The sequence below is a fragment of the Panulirus ornatus genome, chromosome 22 (assembly GCF_036320965.1).
Source record: "Panulirus ornatus isolate Po-2019 chromosome 22, ASM3632096v1, whole genome shotgun sequence".
NCBI lineage: Eukaryota > Metazoa > Arthropoda > Malacostraca > Decapoda > Palinuridae > Panulirus > Panulirus ornatus.
The window spans coordinates 18698129-18712603 of NC_092245.1; the positions used below are offsets into that span (position 1 = coordinate 18698129).

The window sequence follows — 14475 nt, forward strand, 5'->3', positions numbered from 1 at the left end:
TATGTTAGAGTGTTACAACAGGCCAAGATTATTACGATCAAGAACAATTGCTCCTGATTTGATCTGGCATTGTGCTGCTGCTTTTTACTGGTCTTATTAGCAGAGCTATTCAGTAACTATCCAAAGCTTAATGAATTCCTCCTCTCTTGGGAGGATATAAAATCTTGCTTTCATTACAGATAGTACATGATTAAAATGAAATAGTTAATTAATGTGTTGTCTCATTTTGGTAGGTGATCCTCATTCAGGAGCAGTTGTCCAAAAATCGTATGATTGTTGAGGAAGATAAGAAGGGTGGTCTCACGTGCCAGGTCACCTCCTCCACACATGAAAAAAAGTCTCGCACGAACGTTATCATGAAGAATGGAAAATATTACCTTAAACACAATACCCTCACTGATGATGTTCCCATAGGTATTGTCTTCAAAGCAATGGGTGTGGCCAGTGATCAGGAAATTGTGCAGATGATTGGAACAGAAGATCGAATCATGACTTCCTTTGCTGCCTCTCTTGAAGAATGTGCAAGGTTAAATGTGTATACACAGACACAGGCACTTAAATTTATCGGGAACAAAGTACGTCAGAAAAGGTTTTTTGATCGTGGCCCAAAGAAAACTCCTGTTGATGAAGCAAGAGATTTACTTGCCACAACAATTCTAGCTCATGTTCCTGTAGAAAAATTTAATTTTAAGATGAAGTCAATATATTTAGCTTTGATGGCAAGGCGTGTAATTGAGGCTCAAGGTGACACCAGAATAGTTGATGACCGTGACTACTATGGGAACAAAAGATTAGAACTGGCAGGGTCTCTCATTTCTCTCTTGTTTGAGGATTTGTTCAAGAAATTTAATTCAGACTTGAAAAAGAGAGCTGATATTATTCTTGGTAAGAAGGGAAAAGTTTCTCAGTTTGATGCTGTTCAGTACATGCAGTCTAGCCAAGATGCCATAACTAATGGTTTAGAAGTAGCCATATCAACTGGCAATTGGACCATAAAGAGGTTCAAGATGGAGAGGCAGGGAGTGACCCAGGTACTTGCAAGGTTGTCCTACATATCTGCCCTGGGCATGATGACGCGAGTCAATTCACAGTTTGAGAAAACAAGGAAAGTAAGTGGACCAAGGTCCCTTCAGCCCTCTCAGTGGGGAATGGTGTGCCCATCTGATACTCCAGAGGGAGAATCATGTGGTCTAGTAAAGAACTTAGCCTTAATGACTCACATTACTACTGAAGTGGATCCTGAGCCAATCATTGAGTTGGCTTTCAATTGTGGTGTAGAAGATATTAATCTTTTATCAGGAGAGGAATTATCAAACAGAGATGTTTTTTTGGTGTTTCTTAATGGTAATATCATTGGAGTAACTAGAGACCACAGGAGAGTTGTAAGAGTGTTTCGTGTTATGAGACGCAATACTGTTATAAGTGGGTTTGTATCCATCTACACACATTACAAGCACCGATGTGTTTACATAAGCTCAGATGGTGGAAGGCTTTGCCGACCTTACATTATTGTTGAGAGTTGTCGACCTGCTGTTGCTGAAGATCACATCAAGAGGTTGACCCGTGGACTAATGACTTTTGATGATTTTCTTCATGAGGGTTTGGTCGAATACTTAGATGTAAATGAAGAAAATGATTCAAGTATAGCTATGTATGAACGTGAAATTGGGCCCAAAACCACTCACATGGAAATTGAGCCATTTACTATTTTGGGTGTTTGTGCTGGTCTTATACCATACCCACACCACAATCAGAGTCCTCGTAATACATATCAGTGTGCGATGGGTAAGCAAGCAATGGGCACCATTGGCTACAACCAAAGAAACAGGATTGATACATTACTGTACAATCTTGTGTACCCTCACAAACCTCTTGTCAAAACCAGACCGATTGAACTTATCAACTTTGAACATCTCCCTGCTGGACATAATGCCATGGTAGCTGTAATGAGCTACTCTGGATATGACATTGAAGATGCCATCATTATCAATAAGGCATCACTAGATCGAGGTTATGGCCGATGCATTGTGTACCGAAATGCCAAGTGTTCCGTAAAACGGTATGCTAACCAAACCTCAGACAGAGTTCAGGGTCCACTCATGCAGGTCCTAGATGGAGGAAAACAAAAACCTATCTGGAAACATGAAACACTTGACAGTGATGGCCTGGCAGCTGTTGGAACACCTGTGCTTCCTAGACAAGTTCTTATCAACAAGCAAATGCCCACAGTGACGCAGTTATCTTACACTGATGAACAGGCTCCACGGCAAGTAGAATTCCGTGATACACCAGTTGTGCACAAGGGACCAGGTTCTGTATATGTAGAGAAAGTCATGCTGTCATCAGATCCAGATGAATTCAACTTGATCAAGATTCTTTTGCGGCAAACTCGTCGACCAGAAATTGGTGACAAGTTTTCATCTCGACATGGTCAGAAGGGTGTGACAGGCCTCATCGTGCAACAAGAAAACCTTCCTTTCTCAGACCAAGGACTCTACCCAGATATGATTATGAATCCACATGGTTTCCCATCTCGTATGACTGTGGGAAAGCTTATGGAACTTCTGGGTAGCAAAGCAGCTGCTCTAAAAGGAAAGTTTAATTATGGAACAGCATTTGGTGGGACACCAGTAAAGGAGATCATGGAAGAACTGGTCAGGCATGGCTATAATTATCAGGTAAGATATGATAACACTGGAAACTCTGATGCGCAAGATAATTCATATTTTCATTGTCAGTCCAAATTTATGATTAACCTTTTAACTTCTCCAAATTTAAATCTATGGGTGTATCTTTGTTTTATAGTGGTGTTGAGTGTTTTTGGTTGCCAGGTAGGCATGTACTCATGTACATATTCATACTCTTTTACCTTCTTCCATTCCCATCACTACCCTGCCCCACAGGAAACAGCATTGCCAGCCCCTGTATCAGCAAGGTAGCACCAAGAAAACAGACAAAAAATTGCCACATGGATTCATTCACACTCATTCTCTAGCTGTCATGTGTAATGCACCAAAACCACAACTTCCTTTCCATGGTTTACCCCAGACATTTCATATGCCCTGGTTCAGTCCACTGACAGCAAGTTGACTTCGTTATACCACATCATTCCAATTCATTGTATTACTTGCACACCTCTCACCCTCTTGCATGTTCAGTCCTTGATTGCTCAAAATCTTTTTCACTCCATCCTTCTACCTCCAGTTTGGTCTCCTGCTTCTCTTTGTTCCTTTCTCTTCTGACTCATACATCCTCTTTGTCAGCCTTTCCTCACTCATTCTCTTCATATGTCCAAACCATTTCAACACACCCTCTGCCTGTATGACGTTACATCATAAGTAAAAAAAAGTCACCTTTGGCAAAGTTTTATCAGTGGGAGTACTCTCTCCAAAGGAGTTCTTATTTCCATACTTCTGGAGATACTGCAGCCTTAAGCTTCAGGATCATTTTGAAAGAGGACCTGGATAACACATTTCAGCACACCCTCTGCCTGTATGAGGTTACATCATAAGTAAAAAAAAGTCACCTTTGGCAAAGTTTTATCAATGAGAGTACAGCCTCATGAAAGAACTTCTCTCTCTTCAAAGTTCTTATTTCCGTACTTCTGGAGATAGTGCAGCCTTGAGCTTCAGGATCATCTTGAAAGAGGACCTGGATAACATATTTACTCTTTCTTGGAAGGAGATCCTGGGGTAATTATAAATAGATAAATAAAGATTTAAGCACCAACCTATCTGACATCCATCCATCTGAAGCTACAGTCCCCAAACAAACACGAGCCAAACTTTTCTATCTGCTCCCTGGACATTACTCATACATACATTACTATAAACACCAGTCCAACATATCCCAGGACCCCTCATGTTCATGATACAACAACCACAATAAAGACACCAAACAATTACTGCTCAGATCCTCTGCACTCCTCACATAGATATACCCACATCATCACTTCTTTAATGACCTCTGGTCCTGCCTGGTAGACATAGCCAGCTTCTTTAATTCTGCAGGAGTTTCAAAAAGATAAAAGGAACTCTTAGGGCAGGAAGTAAGTAGTGAGTAAATATATGACCATATCAGAAGGTTGATTCTCCATTCACAGTTAGGTATGCTAGAAGATATTGACAACCTTGGCTTTCATAAGTTTTCCTTCCTGAAATTAGTAAAGGTGGTCATCAGCATTTGTCAAAAGCCTTTGGTTAATAGTAGCTCTGTTTAGATCTGGTTAACCTTAGGATGGGTTTGAATACGCCACCATCAGAAAATTACAATCCAAAATGGGGATCAGTTTACATTAAGGGTAGGTCTTTTCTTCAGTTTTTCTTAGGTCTTTGTAAGTCCCTCCTCCTTCGTTCCCTCCTCCTTCATGTGGATATGCTCTTGGATACATTTTGGATTCTTTCAGTGGGTGAGATATGTAGGATTTTAAGGATGGTAAATAATTTCTCTACCACAGGCAAAGCCTTTTGTGCATCCATTTATTTTTTATACTGTTCCTTCCACTCTTTCTTTAAATGTAGGTGAGGGGTTGCTAAATGTTATCTCACTCAGGAAGGGTGCTGTATATCATTGAGTCCTGGTAATAGGCCTCTTTTAGCCTCCTATATTTCATGGTGGTCAAAGGGATTATTCCTTGTGGATAAACCTCATTTTTGTGGGGTGAATTGTATTAACTCCCATCTAACCAAGATACTCTTAGATGCTTATAGGTTTCTGCCCACAGAAGAGGTATCCCCTTTTTTAAGTTCAAAATGTAATTTTAAGATAGAGCCTGTAACTGACATTTTCTATATGCTTCTCAGTGAACTTTCATGATAAATCCTCATAAATTTTTCTAGGGAAAAGATATCCTCTACAGTGGAACAAGTGGTGAAGCATTGACCGGCTACATCTTCTTTGGCCCTGTGTACTACCAGAAACTAAAGCACATGGTCATGGACAAGATGCATGCCCGTTCAAGAGGCCCTCGTGCTGTGTTAACCCGCCAACCCACAGAGGGACGTGCTCGTGATGGAGGCCTGAGACTTGGGGAGATGGAGCGGGATTGCCTAATAGGACATGGTGCCAGGTAAGACCCTTGTTGAGATTGCAATTGTATAATTTACAAAATTTGTCTTTATGTTGCCTTCTTTTTCGTTTGTCTAGAATTTGAAGTTTAGATCAAAAACTGTATTACATGAATATATGGCAGTATAATAATGGGTTTCAAGCAAGTACAGCACAGGACAGCTATAATAAGATCATCCCTTGGGCCAGAAAGGCTGCTTTTTTTTTTGTCTCATCTTAGAGCTTTGTGTATTTGAATTATACACGATTTCAGATAAACTGGTCTCATTTTTTAGATCTGATTACTTCGTTGAAATTTCTTTAACAAATGCTATGGTGACATTTGATGTGGCTATCTTTATTTTAGCAAATAGACAAATTATATTTTGGAAACCAAACTACCAAAACCTAGCTGCAGTGTGGGCCTAATTTTTGGACATTCATTTGAACGATTTCATGCTTTTTTCCCCAAGTAGAGCATATGTAGATGCTGTATATATATATATATAGCTGCTATATATATCAGTAATGCTGTTAACCAAAGACAGCCATGATGGGAAGAAGAATCTTCATGCTTCCCCTACCCTGGCCCTACCTTACTAAGCAGTGCAAACAAAAGAGGTTATCTATGGTTCAGTTTATGAAAACTTCCAGCTGCGAGAGTTACTTATGTCTGAAAATCATATCAAGTGATTCTTAATGTTATATTAGAAGATACAGTCTTGAAGTGCAGAGTTAGAGGGAGGATCATGTTTAGGGTTCACAAGGACACTTTTCGATTACTTGGTGGCAGCACACCAATATGTAAAGGTCTTGGTGGTGCACCAAGGACTAAATGTCTTTATCATGCTGTGTTTGAATGTTTAGAGTTATTTAACCCTTAACCCTTAAACACCAGGTAACTTATACAAATCACACACAATATAGACCAAAAATGAAATCTTTAAATTTTCTGTTTCCTGTTTGAGCCACAAAGAAATAACAGTGAAAGTTAAGAAAATATACAAAAGAATGAGTTATCATAACTTATATGGCCTTAGTTTAAAGTCATTGCAATTCCTGTGGAGAGGAGATGGAGGAAAGAGTGAATGGGTGAGCTGCTTGACACAAATATAGTAATGACTATAAAAGAAAACTTTATATACCTAAAGGAGATATAGAAACAAGAGACTTGACATAATTTATGTGGCTTTTAGTCATAGATAGCTCATAGACAGCACAAAGAACAGAGGAAGAAAGGCCACATTCCCTCACTTCCCTCTCACTGGGATAACAGCCCCCTATCCATAACCTGGCCTCAGACCTTTCCATGACTTACCCTGGCTGCTTCAGATGCCTTATTTCACTCCATCCACTCACATTCTCCAGCTGTCATGTGTAAACCACCGAAACTACATCTCCCTTTCCACAACCAGTCCCCACACAACTTTCGATTTCACATGCTGGAATATATATATATATATACAAGCAAAAAAAAAATATATATATATATATTATATATATATATATATATATATATATATTATATTTTTTTTTTTTTTTTTTTTTTTTTTTATACTTTGTCGCTGTCTCCCGCGTTTGCGAGGTAGCGCAAGGAAACAGACGAAAGAAATGGCCCAACCCCCCCCATACACATGTACATACACACGTCCACACACGCAAATATACATACCTACACAGCTTTCCATGGTTTACCCCGGACGCTTCACATGCCTTGATTCAATCCACTGACAGCACGTCAACCCCTGTATACCACATCGCTCCAATTCACTCTATTCCTTGCCCTCCTTTCACCCTCCTGCATGTTCAGGCCCCGATCACATAAAATCCTTTTCACTCCATCTTTCCACCTCCAATTTGGTCTCCCTCTTCTCCTCGTTCCCTCCACCTCCGACACATATATCCTCTTGGTCAATCTTTCCTCACTCATTCTCTCCATGTGCCCAAACCATTTCAAAACACCCTCTTCTGCTCTCTCAACCACGCTCTTTTTATTTCCACACATCTCTCTTACCCTTACGTTACTTACTCGATCAAACCACCTCACACCACACATTATCCTCAAACATCTCATTTCCAGCACATCCATCCTCCTGCGCACAACTCTATCCATAGCCCACGCCTCGCAACCATACATCATTGTTGGAACTACTATTCCTTCAAACATACCCATTTTTGCTTTCCGGGATAATGTTCTCGACTTCCACACATTTTTCAAGGCTCCCAAAATTTTCGCCCCCTCCCCCACCCTATGATCCACTTCCGCTTCCATGGTTCCATCCGCTGACAGATCCACTCCCAGATATCTAAAACACTTTACTTCCCCCAGTTTTTCTCCATTCAAACTTACCTCCCAATTGACTTGACCCTCAACCCTACTGTACCTAATAACCTTGCTCTTATTCACATATACTCTTAACTTTCTTCTTTCACACACTTTACCAAACTCAGTCACCAGCTTCTGCAGTTTCTCACATGAATCAGCCACCAGTGCTGTATCATCAGCGAACAACAACTGACTCACTTCCCAAGCTCTCTCATCCCCAACAGACTTCATACTTGCCCCTCTTTCCAAAACTCTTGCATTCACCTCCCTAACAACCCCATCCATAAACAAATTAAACAACCATGGAGACATATTTATTTATTCATTTATTTATTTTGCTTTGTCACTGTCTCCCGCGTTAGCGAGGCAGCGCAAGGAAACAGACGAAAGAATGGCCCAACCCACCCACATACACATGTATATACATACACGTCCACACACGCAAATATACATACCTATACATCTCAACGTATACATATATATATACACACAGACATATACATATATACACATGTACATAATTCATACTGTCTGCCCTTATTCATTCCCATCGCCACCCCGCCACACATGTAATAACAACCCCCTCCCCCCTCTTGTGCCCGAGGTAGCGCTAGGAAGACAACAGAGGCCCCATTCGTTCACACTCAGTCTCTAGCTGTCATGTAATAATGCACCGAAACCACAGCTCCCTTTCCACAACCAGGCCCCACAGAACTTTCCATGGTTTACCCCAGACACTTCACATACCCTGGTTCAACCCATTGACAGCACGTTGACCCTGGTATACCACATCATTCTAATTCACTCTATTCCTTGCATGCCTTTCACCCTCCTGCATGTTCAGGCCCCGATCAGTCAAAATCTTTTTTACTCCATCTTTCCACCTCCAATTTGGTCTCCCACTTCTCCTCGTTCCCTCCACCTCAGACACATGTATCCTCTTGGTCAATCTTTCCTCACTCAGTCTCTCCATGTGACCAAACCATTTCAAAACACCCTCTTCTGCTCTCTCAACCACACTCTTTTTATTACCACACATCTCTCTTACCCTATTATTACTTACTCGATCAAACCACCTCACACCACATATTGTCCTCAAACATCTCATTTCCAGCACATCCACTCTCCTGCGCACAACTCTATCCATAGCCCACGCCTCGCAACCATACAACATTGTTGGAACCCCTATTTCTTCAAACATACCCATTTTTGCTTTCCGAGATAATGTTCTCGACTTCCACACATTTTTCAAGGCTCCCAGAATTTTCGCCCCCTCCCCCACCCTATGATTCACTTCCGCTTCCATGGTTCCATCTGCTGCGAGATCCACTCCCAGATATATAAAACACTTCATATATATATATATATATATATATATATATATATATATATATATATATATATATATATATATATATATATATATATATCCTCTTGGTCAATCTTTCCTCGAGAGGATATATATATATATATATATATATATATATATATATATATATATATATATATATATATTGACCAAGATTGACCAAGAGGATATATGTGTCGGAGGTGGAGGGAACGAGGAGAAGAGGGAGACCAAATTGGAGGTGGAAAGATATATATATATATATATATATATATATATATACGTATATATATATATATATATATATATATATATATATATATATATATATATACGTATATATATATATATATATATATATATATATATATATATATATATATATATATCGTTAATCAAATGGCCCTGATTAGGGCCATTTAAGCTGCCTATGCACTTTCAAGTAACATGAAAAAATAATTCCCCAAACAGCGTTAGATACATAGTTTGTAATAAGTGAGACATGATAACCCAAACTCCGGTTGAATTACCACATAATAATATAGCTTAACTAAGGTAATGTATTGAATGATATTACGGTACTTACCATCCGGCACCGATACTTGACAACCATTATTGAAGATTAACGAGACTTAGAAATGAATCACTTTTATGATTGATTACACGAAATCCACGCAGTGTATGTAGTTTCTTACGGCTTTAGTGTGTTCAGGTCATTTATCAGTACGTTGAAATAGTTTCACCATATAGATCAGTCCACCATTTGCGTGAATATATTGTCACCGTGTCACTGTATGGAGGATTATTTTCGTGATTGTTGTCGCTAATTATAAGTAATGGTGTACGTTCAGATATTCTCATTTCCACACTTTTTTTCACCATTTCAAATCACTTATCATTACTTTGGTAAATGAGTAACATGCAAGTACAAGCCGTAAGTGATGGTACCCACCTTTGGGGTATCGGCTATTACCAAGGTTCCATATTACCTCAGCTCTAATAATTCTCACTTGATTAAATACTAGATTTCATAACTTTTTTACTTTTCAAAAGTCCATTACCACGGTCACATGATTGTCAGCGTTTACTTCAAAGCTTCTTTTGGTAGATCTTATCAGTATACGTATTGCTAGTATACGATATGTCACTCATGCCGTGATATATTGTACTGGTTTACCTACTGTCGAGGTCAGAAGTGAAGTGAGATAGTCCAAGTCCGGGTCACTGGGTAGGGCCAGTTTTCACTAGTTTGACCACCGTGTCTGTAATTTCGGTAGTTAGTTGGGGACTACTTAAAACGTGATGTCGGATGTCTCGATTAGATTTTTTTTATTATAGGTTTAACTTTATAAAACTTAAAAAAAAGTGTAAATCATGCTTATGAAATGACGGCAAAAAAGAAAACAAAAATTGGGATGTTATCCTGATATGGTAATATTGCTGTTATCATTATCCGTCTGAAAACTTGTTTTGGGTGATCTGATGTTACTTTGTAATGACTAATTATTTTGAAACAATATGATTATGCTGATGTTACTTTCTAATGACTAATTTTTTCGTAATTATTTCGAAATGATGTGATTATGGTATTGTCTCGAACATCACTCCCATCACTACCACCCTCGTTACATTGCCACCCTCATTCTACCACCACCCTTATTCCATCACCACCCACTTCAGTGTCACCCTCTCACTTTACGTCCTTCCTCACCATCCTAAATCCATCACCACTGTCTCATCAGCATCCTCACTATACCACCTCTCGTCACAGCTATCGCTCCGTTACCAAATTCGTTCCATCACCGCCCCTCGCTCTGTCGCAATTCTCACTCCATCATCACGTTCACCCATTCACCACCCTCCTTCCATCAGTCCCCTTCCTCAATTACTCTCCGCATTCCGTCACCATCCCCACTGGATCACCTCCTTTCTCCCAATACTATTTTAGCTCTATTTACCCTCCCCCTCCCCATATTTAACAACCTCCTTCCATCACCACCCTCACCCCTCAGTCCACCATCATCATTCCATCACCATTCTCACTGTCACCACCCTCTGTTCATTACCACTCCCTCACTCCATCACTACTCTCACTACATATGGTCCTGGAAGTATCTTAATTAAATACAGAAAGGTGTTAATGATTTCTCAGTTGGTGGATGATGTAACCTTAATGCATACAAGCAGCTCAGTTTAAAAAAAAATACTATTTGGAATATTTTTCCAAATTCTTACCGTATCAATTTTGCATGTACAAATAATTCACAAAACAAAAAGTCTTTATTATTATTATTATTATTATTTTTATTATTCTTTCTTTTTTTCTTTCAAACTATTCGCCATTTCCCGCATTAGCGAGGTAGCGTTAAGAACAGAGGACTGGGCCTTTGAGGGAATACCCTCACCTGGCCCAATTCTCTGTTCCTTCTTTTGGAAAATTGAAAAAAAAAAAAAAAAAACCGAGAGGGGAGGATTTCCAGCCCCCCGCTCCCTCCCCTTTTAGTCGCCTTCTACGACACGCAGGGAATACGTGGGAAGTATTTATTATTATTATTATTATTATTATTATTATTATTATTATTATTAGCGTATCAATCATACATAATTCAAACGAATAATTAAACCATGCCTTTTTAATTATGATCGTTCTTACCATATCAACCATATAAATACATATAATACACTGAAGAGTATTTCTTTTATTATCAAAGCATTTAGAGCTCCTTTTGGCTCTAGCTTCATTTAGATATAAGAGCTTACTTGACACACTTAAAAATCCATTGTATGAGAACCCAGTCAAATGCCATTTCTTATCGGCATTTGTAAGTTAAATGACGGGATGGACTTCCATCTCCATCATGTTGGCATTAAGTCGTGATTGTGCGAAATTATCAGAGGATACAATTACTGTGACTGAATTGCTTTAGTAATGTCCGTAATATCGGAGACCCCACGTTTCCCAGTACACTGTATCTTAAATTGAAAAAAAAAAATAATATTTCGTTAGTGCCTCATTTCTCTGGTGACAGATGCATGGACAGATGCATGACGATCGACATCCTTAGAGGCTTAGACGTAATGTGGTGAATTAACACTAAAATGTCTTCAATTGGGAGTTTGGATGATCCCGTCAGTGTTGTGATAGGTCCCTTCTGAAAGTGTATATTGTAAAGTAAGTATAATATGATGGTTCTCGAACCGGCATGATTGGTGCAGAGTGGACGGATTTAATTTTTTTTTTTTGTATGATCATTCCATCACCATTCTCGCTCCATCTCCATACTCATTCCAGCACCGTATGATGATCATTCCATCACCTTCTCGCTCCATCTCCATACTCATTCCGTCACCATTCTCGCTCCATCTCCATACTCATTCCAGCACCATATGATGATCATTCCATCACCATTCTCGCTCCATCTCCATACTCATTCCGTCACCATTCTCGCTCCATCTCCATACTCATTCCAGCACCATATGATGATCATTCCATCACCATTCTCGCTCCATCTCCATACTCATTCCGTCACCATTCTCGCTCCATCTCCATACTCATTCCGACACCATATGATGATCATTCCATCACCATTCTCGCACCATCTCCATACTCATTCCAACACCATATGATGATCATTCCTTCACCATTCTCGCACCATCTCCATTCCAGCACATTCTATCACCACCTTACCACCCCCATTACCACCTGTGCTCCATCACTGCCTTCCCACAATGAACACCCTCTTTCCATCACCGCATTCCTTCCATCATAACCTTCGCTCCATCACCACCCTCACTCCATCGCTACCCTAATTCCATCAGCACCATTCTCACTCACTGATCTCTGCCCATTACCACTCTCACTCCATAACATACTCCATCCCCACTCATGCTCCATTTTCATCCTTACTCCATTACCACTCATAACTAGCCTCAGAATTATCTTGAGCAAATGAAGGTGTTAATAGATTAATGGGATGGTTGATATAATTTGACATTGAGAGCTATCAAACAATTTAACCCTAAGAGTAAAAAAAAAATACATGAATTACTATTCTGATCATTTTTCAAATCATTCTGCCTTGTCTTTTGTACACAATACTAATGAAATGCTAAGCATTATGCCTTTTAATATTGTTCTTACCATTTAATTATACAAATACAAAGAAAACACTAATTAGTATGGCTTTTATTACACTCAATTGTACATGCATGTATATGAATAAAACAGTAAATGGTATGCTTTTTTCTTTTTAAAGCCTGCAGAGCACCTTTAGACACTGGTTTCATTTAACCACAGAAATCATGGTAAACATTTTCCTTTGTATATGAACACTAGATACTTCAAGAACGAATTAGATGTTAGAATAATAATTTTTTTTTACAGTTGCTTTATGCTTTGCACTAACACACCCAAATTTGGTGTCAAAGCATGTCTTCATAATCTTTGATGCACAGTCAGTAGATGGGAAGTCTCGGTTTTCTTTCACTAAATGGTAAGCCCACAAACCTGCAGCAGCTACTTCTTAATCTTTAGCGCTAGACGTCAAACTCTTGAAATGATCAAAACTTACTAGATGAAGCCCAGATATCCGCAGATTTGTATTTCTTTGATCATAGGTGTTACGAGGTCCAGAACGGATGTGTTTAGCAGTATCATTAGCCCCCAACACATGCAGTGCTTGGGTTTTCACAGCAGTATCATTAGCCCACATGCAGTGCTTAGGTTTGTTTTCTACTCACACCATACATTGCTTTCTGTTACTGTTTTTGTAATAAAAGGATATTTAGATTGCAGCTGTGCATTAATGCACACTTTCTGTTGGACATTTTTGTGATCAGGGTGGAATTTCTAAGAAACTGAGGAAAAACTCCTATTTGTAGTTGCACCTGTCACACGCAAACTCAAGCAACGTTAGTCTTTCATCTTAGCGCAAGTACGCCAGCACACCAGACAGTGAGCTTGAAACATATACTTTAATTTTCTTGATATTAATCACTTGGGAAATTATCATTCATGAAATTAAATGAAGTAAAAAATTATGCTTAAGACTTTAACATAATTTGCGTGTCTAATTGCTTATCGTGAGAGAAAAGGATTTAGCAACAATTCAGAACACCTGAAATTTATTATTTCTTCAAACTATTTCACCATTTATTTCATTACCATTGCAAATATATATCATATATTTAATGCCATTATGTATAGCATCCATAATCCATAGCCACCAATATGGTTACAGTTATTTTTACAACTGTTGAGTCAGTATTACACCAGTAAGAAACAAAAGAAAAAACTAAGGGTATTGTTATGAATCTGTGTATTTGGATATTAAGAGATGAGTATGAAGAATATAATATAGGAACAATTACCTGTTTGTACTATTTGGGAAAGAGATCTCTACTTGTGGGGCTCCACCTTCAAAAATTTCTGTGCCATCAAGTAGTCTTTTCATCCTGTGTGAATTGCCAGCATTCACTGCCAAAGTAGTTAGTTTATTCCAACCATTCAATACTCAAACAAACTTTTTTATGCAGCTTTTTGTTATGGCTTCTGGTTACTCTGGTACTACATCTCTTGAAGAATTGTTGGTAGTTGGAATTATCCAGCTGATTTAGGAACTTGAAAGCCATTACCAGCTCTCTCTTCTCCCCCTTGGTGGACAGCTTTTTATCCCTCAGCCTCTTATTGTAGATCATTTCTTTTAATTCAGGTACAATCTTAGTTGCTCCTCTCTGTACCCTTTCAATCAGGTGT

General features: G+C 39.0%; 1 protein-coding gene across 2 annotated transcripts in view; it reads left to right on the forward strand.

Moving 5' to 3' along the window:
* Polr3B (RNA polymerase III subunit RpIII128) overlaps positions 1-14475 on the forward strand; it is a 79161-nt gene that overhangs the window by 10783 nt on the left and 53903 nt on the right. For both annotated transcript variants that reach the window (XM_071676248.1, XM_071676247.1), the window contains exons 5-6: positions 234-2678; positions 4839-5068. In XM_071676248.1, the coding sequence (XP_071532349.1) occupies positions 234-2678; positions 4839-5068 (2675 nt within the window). The remainder of the gene's footprint in view (positions 1-233; positions 2679-4838; positions 5069-14475) is intronic.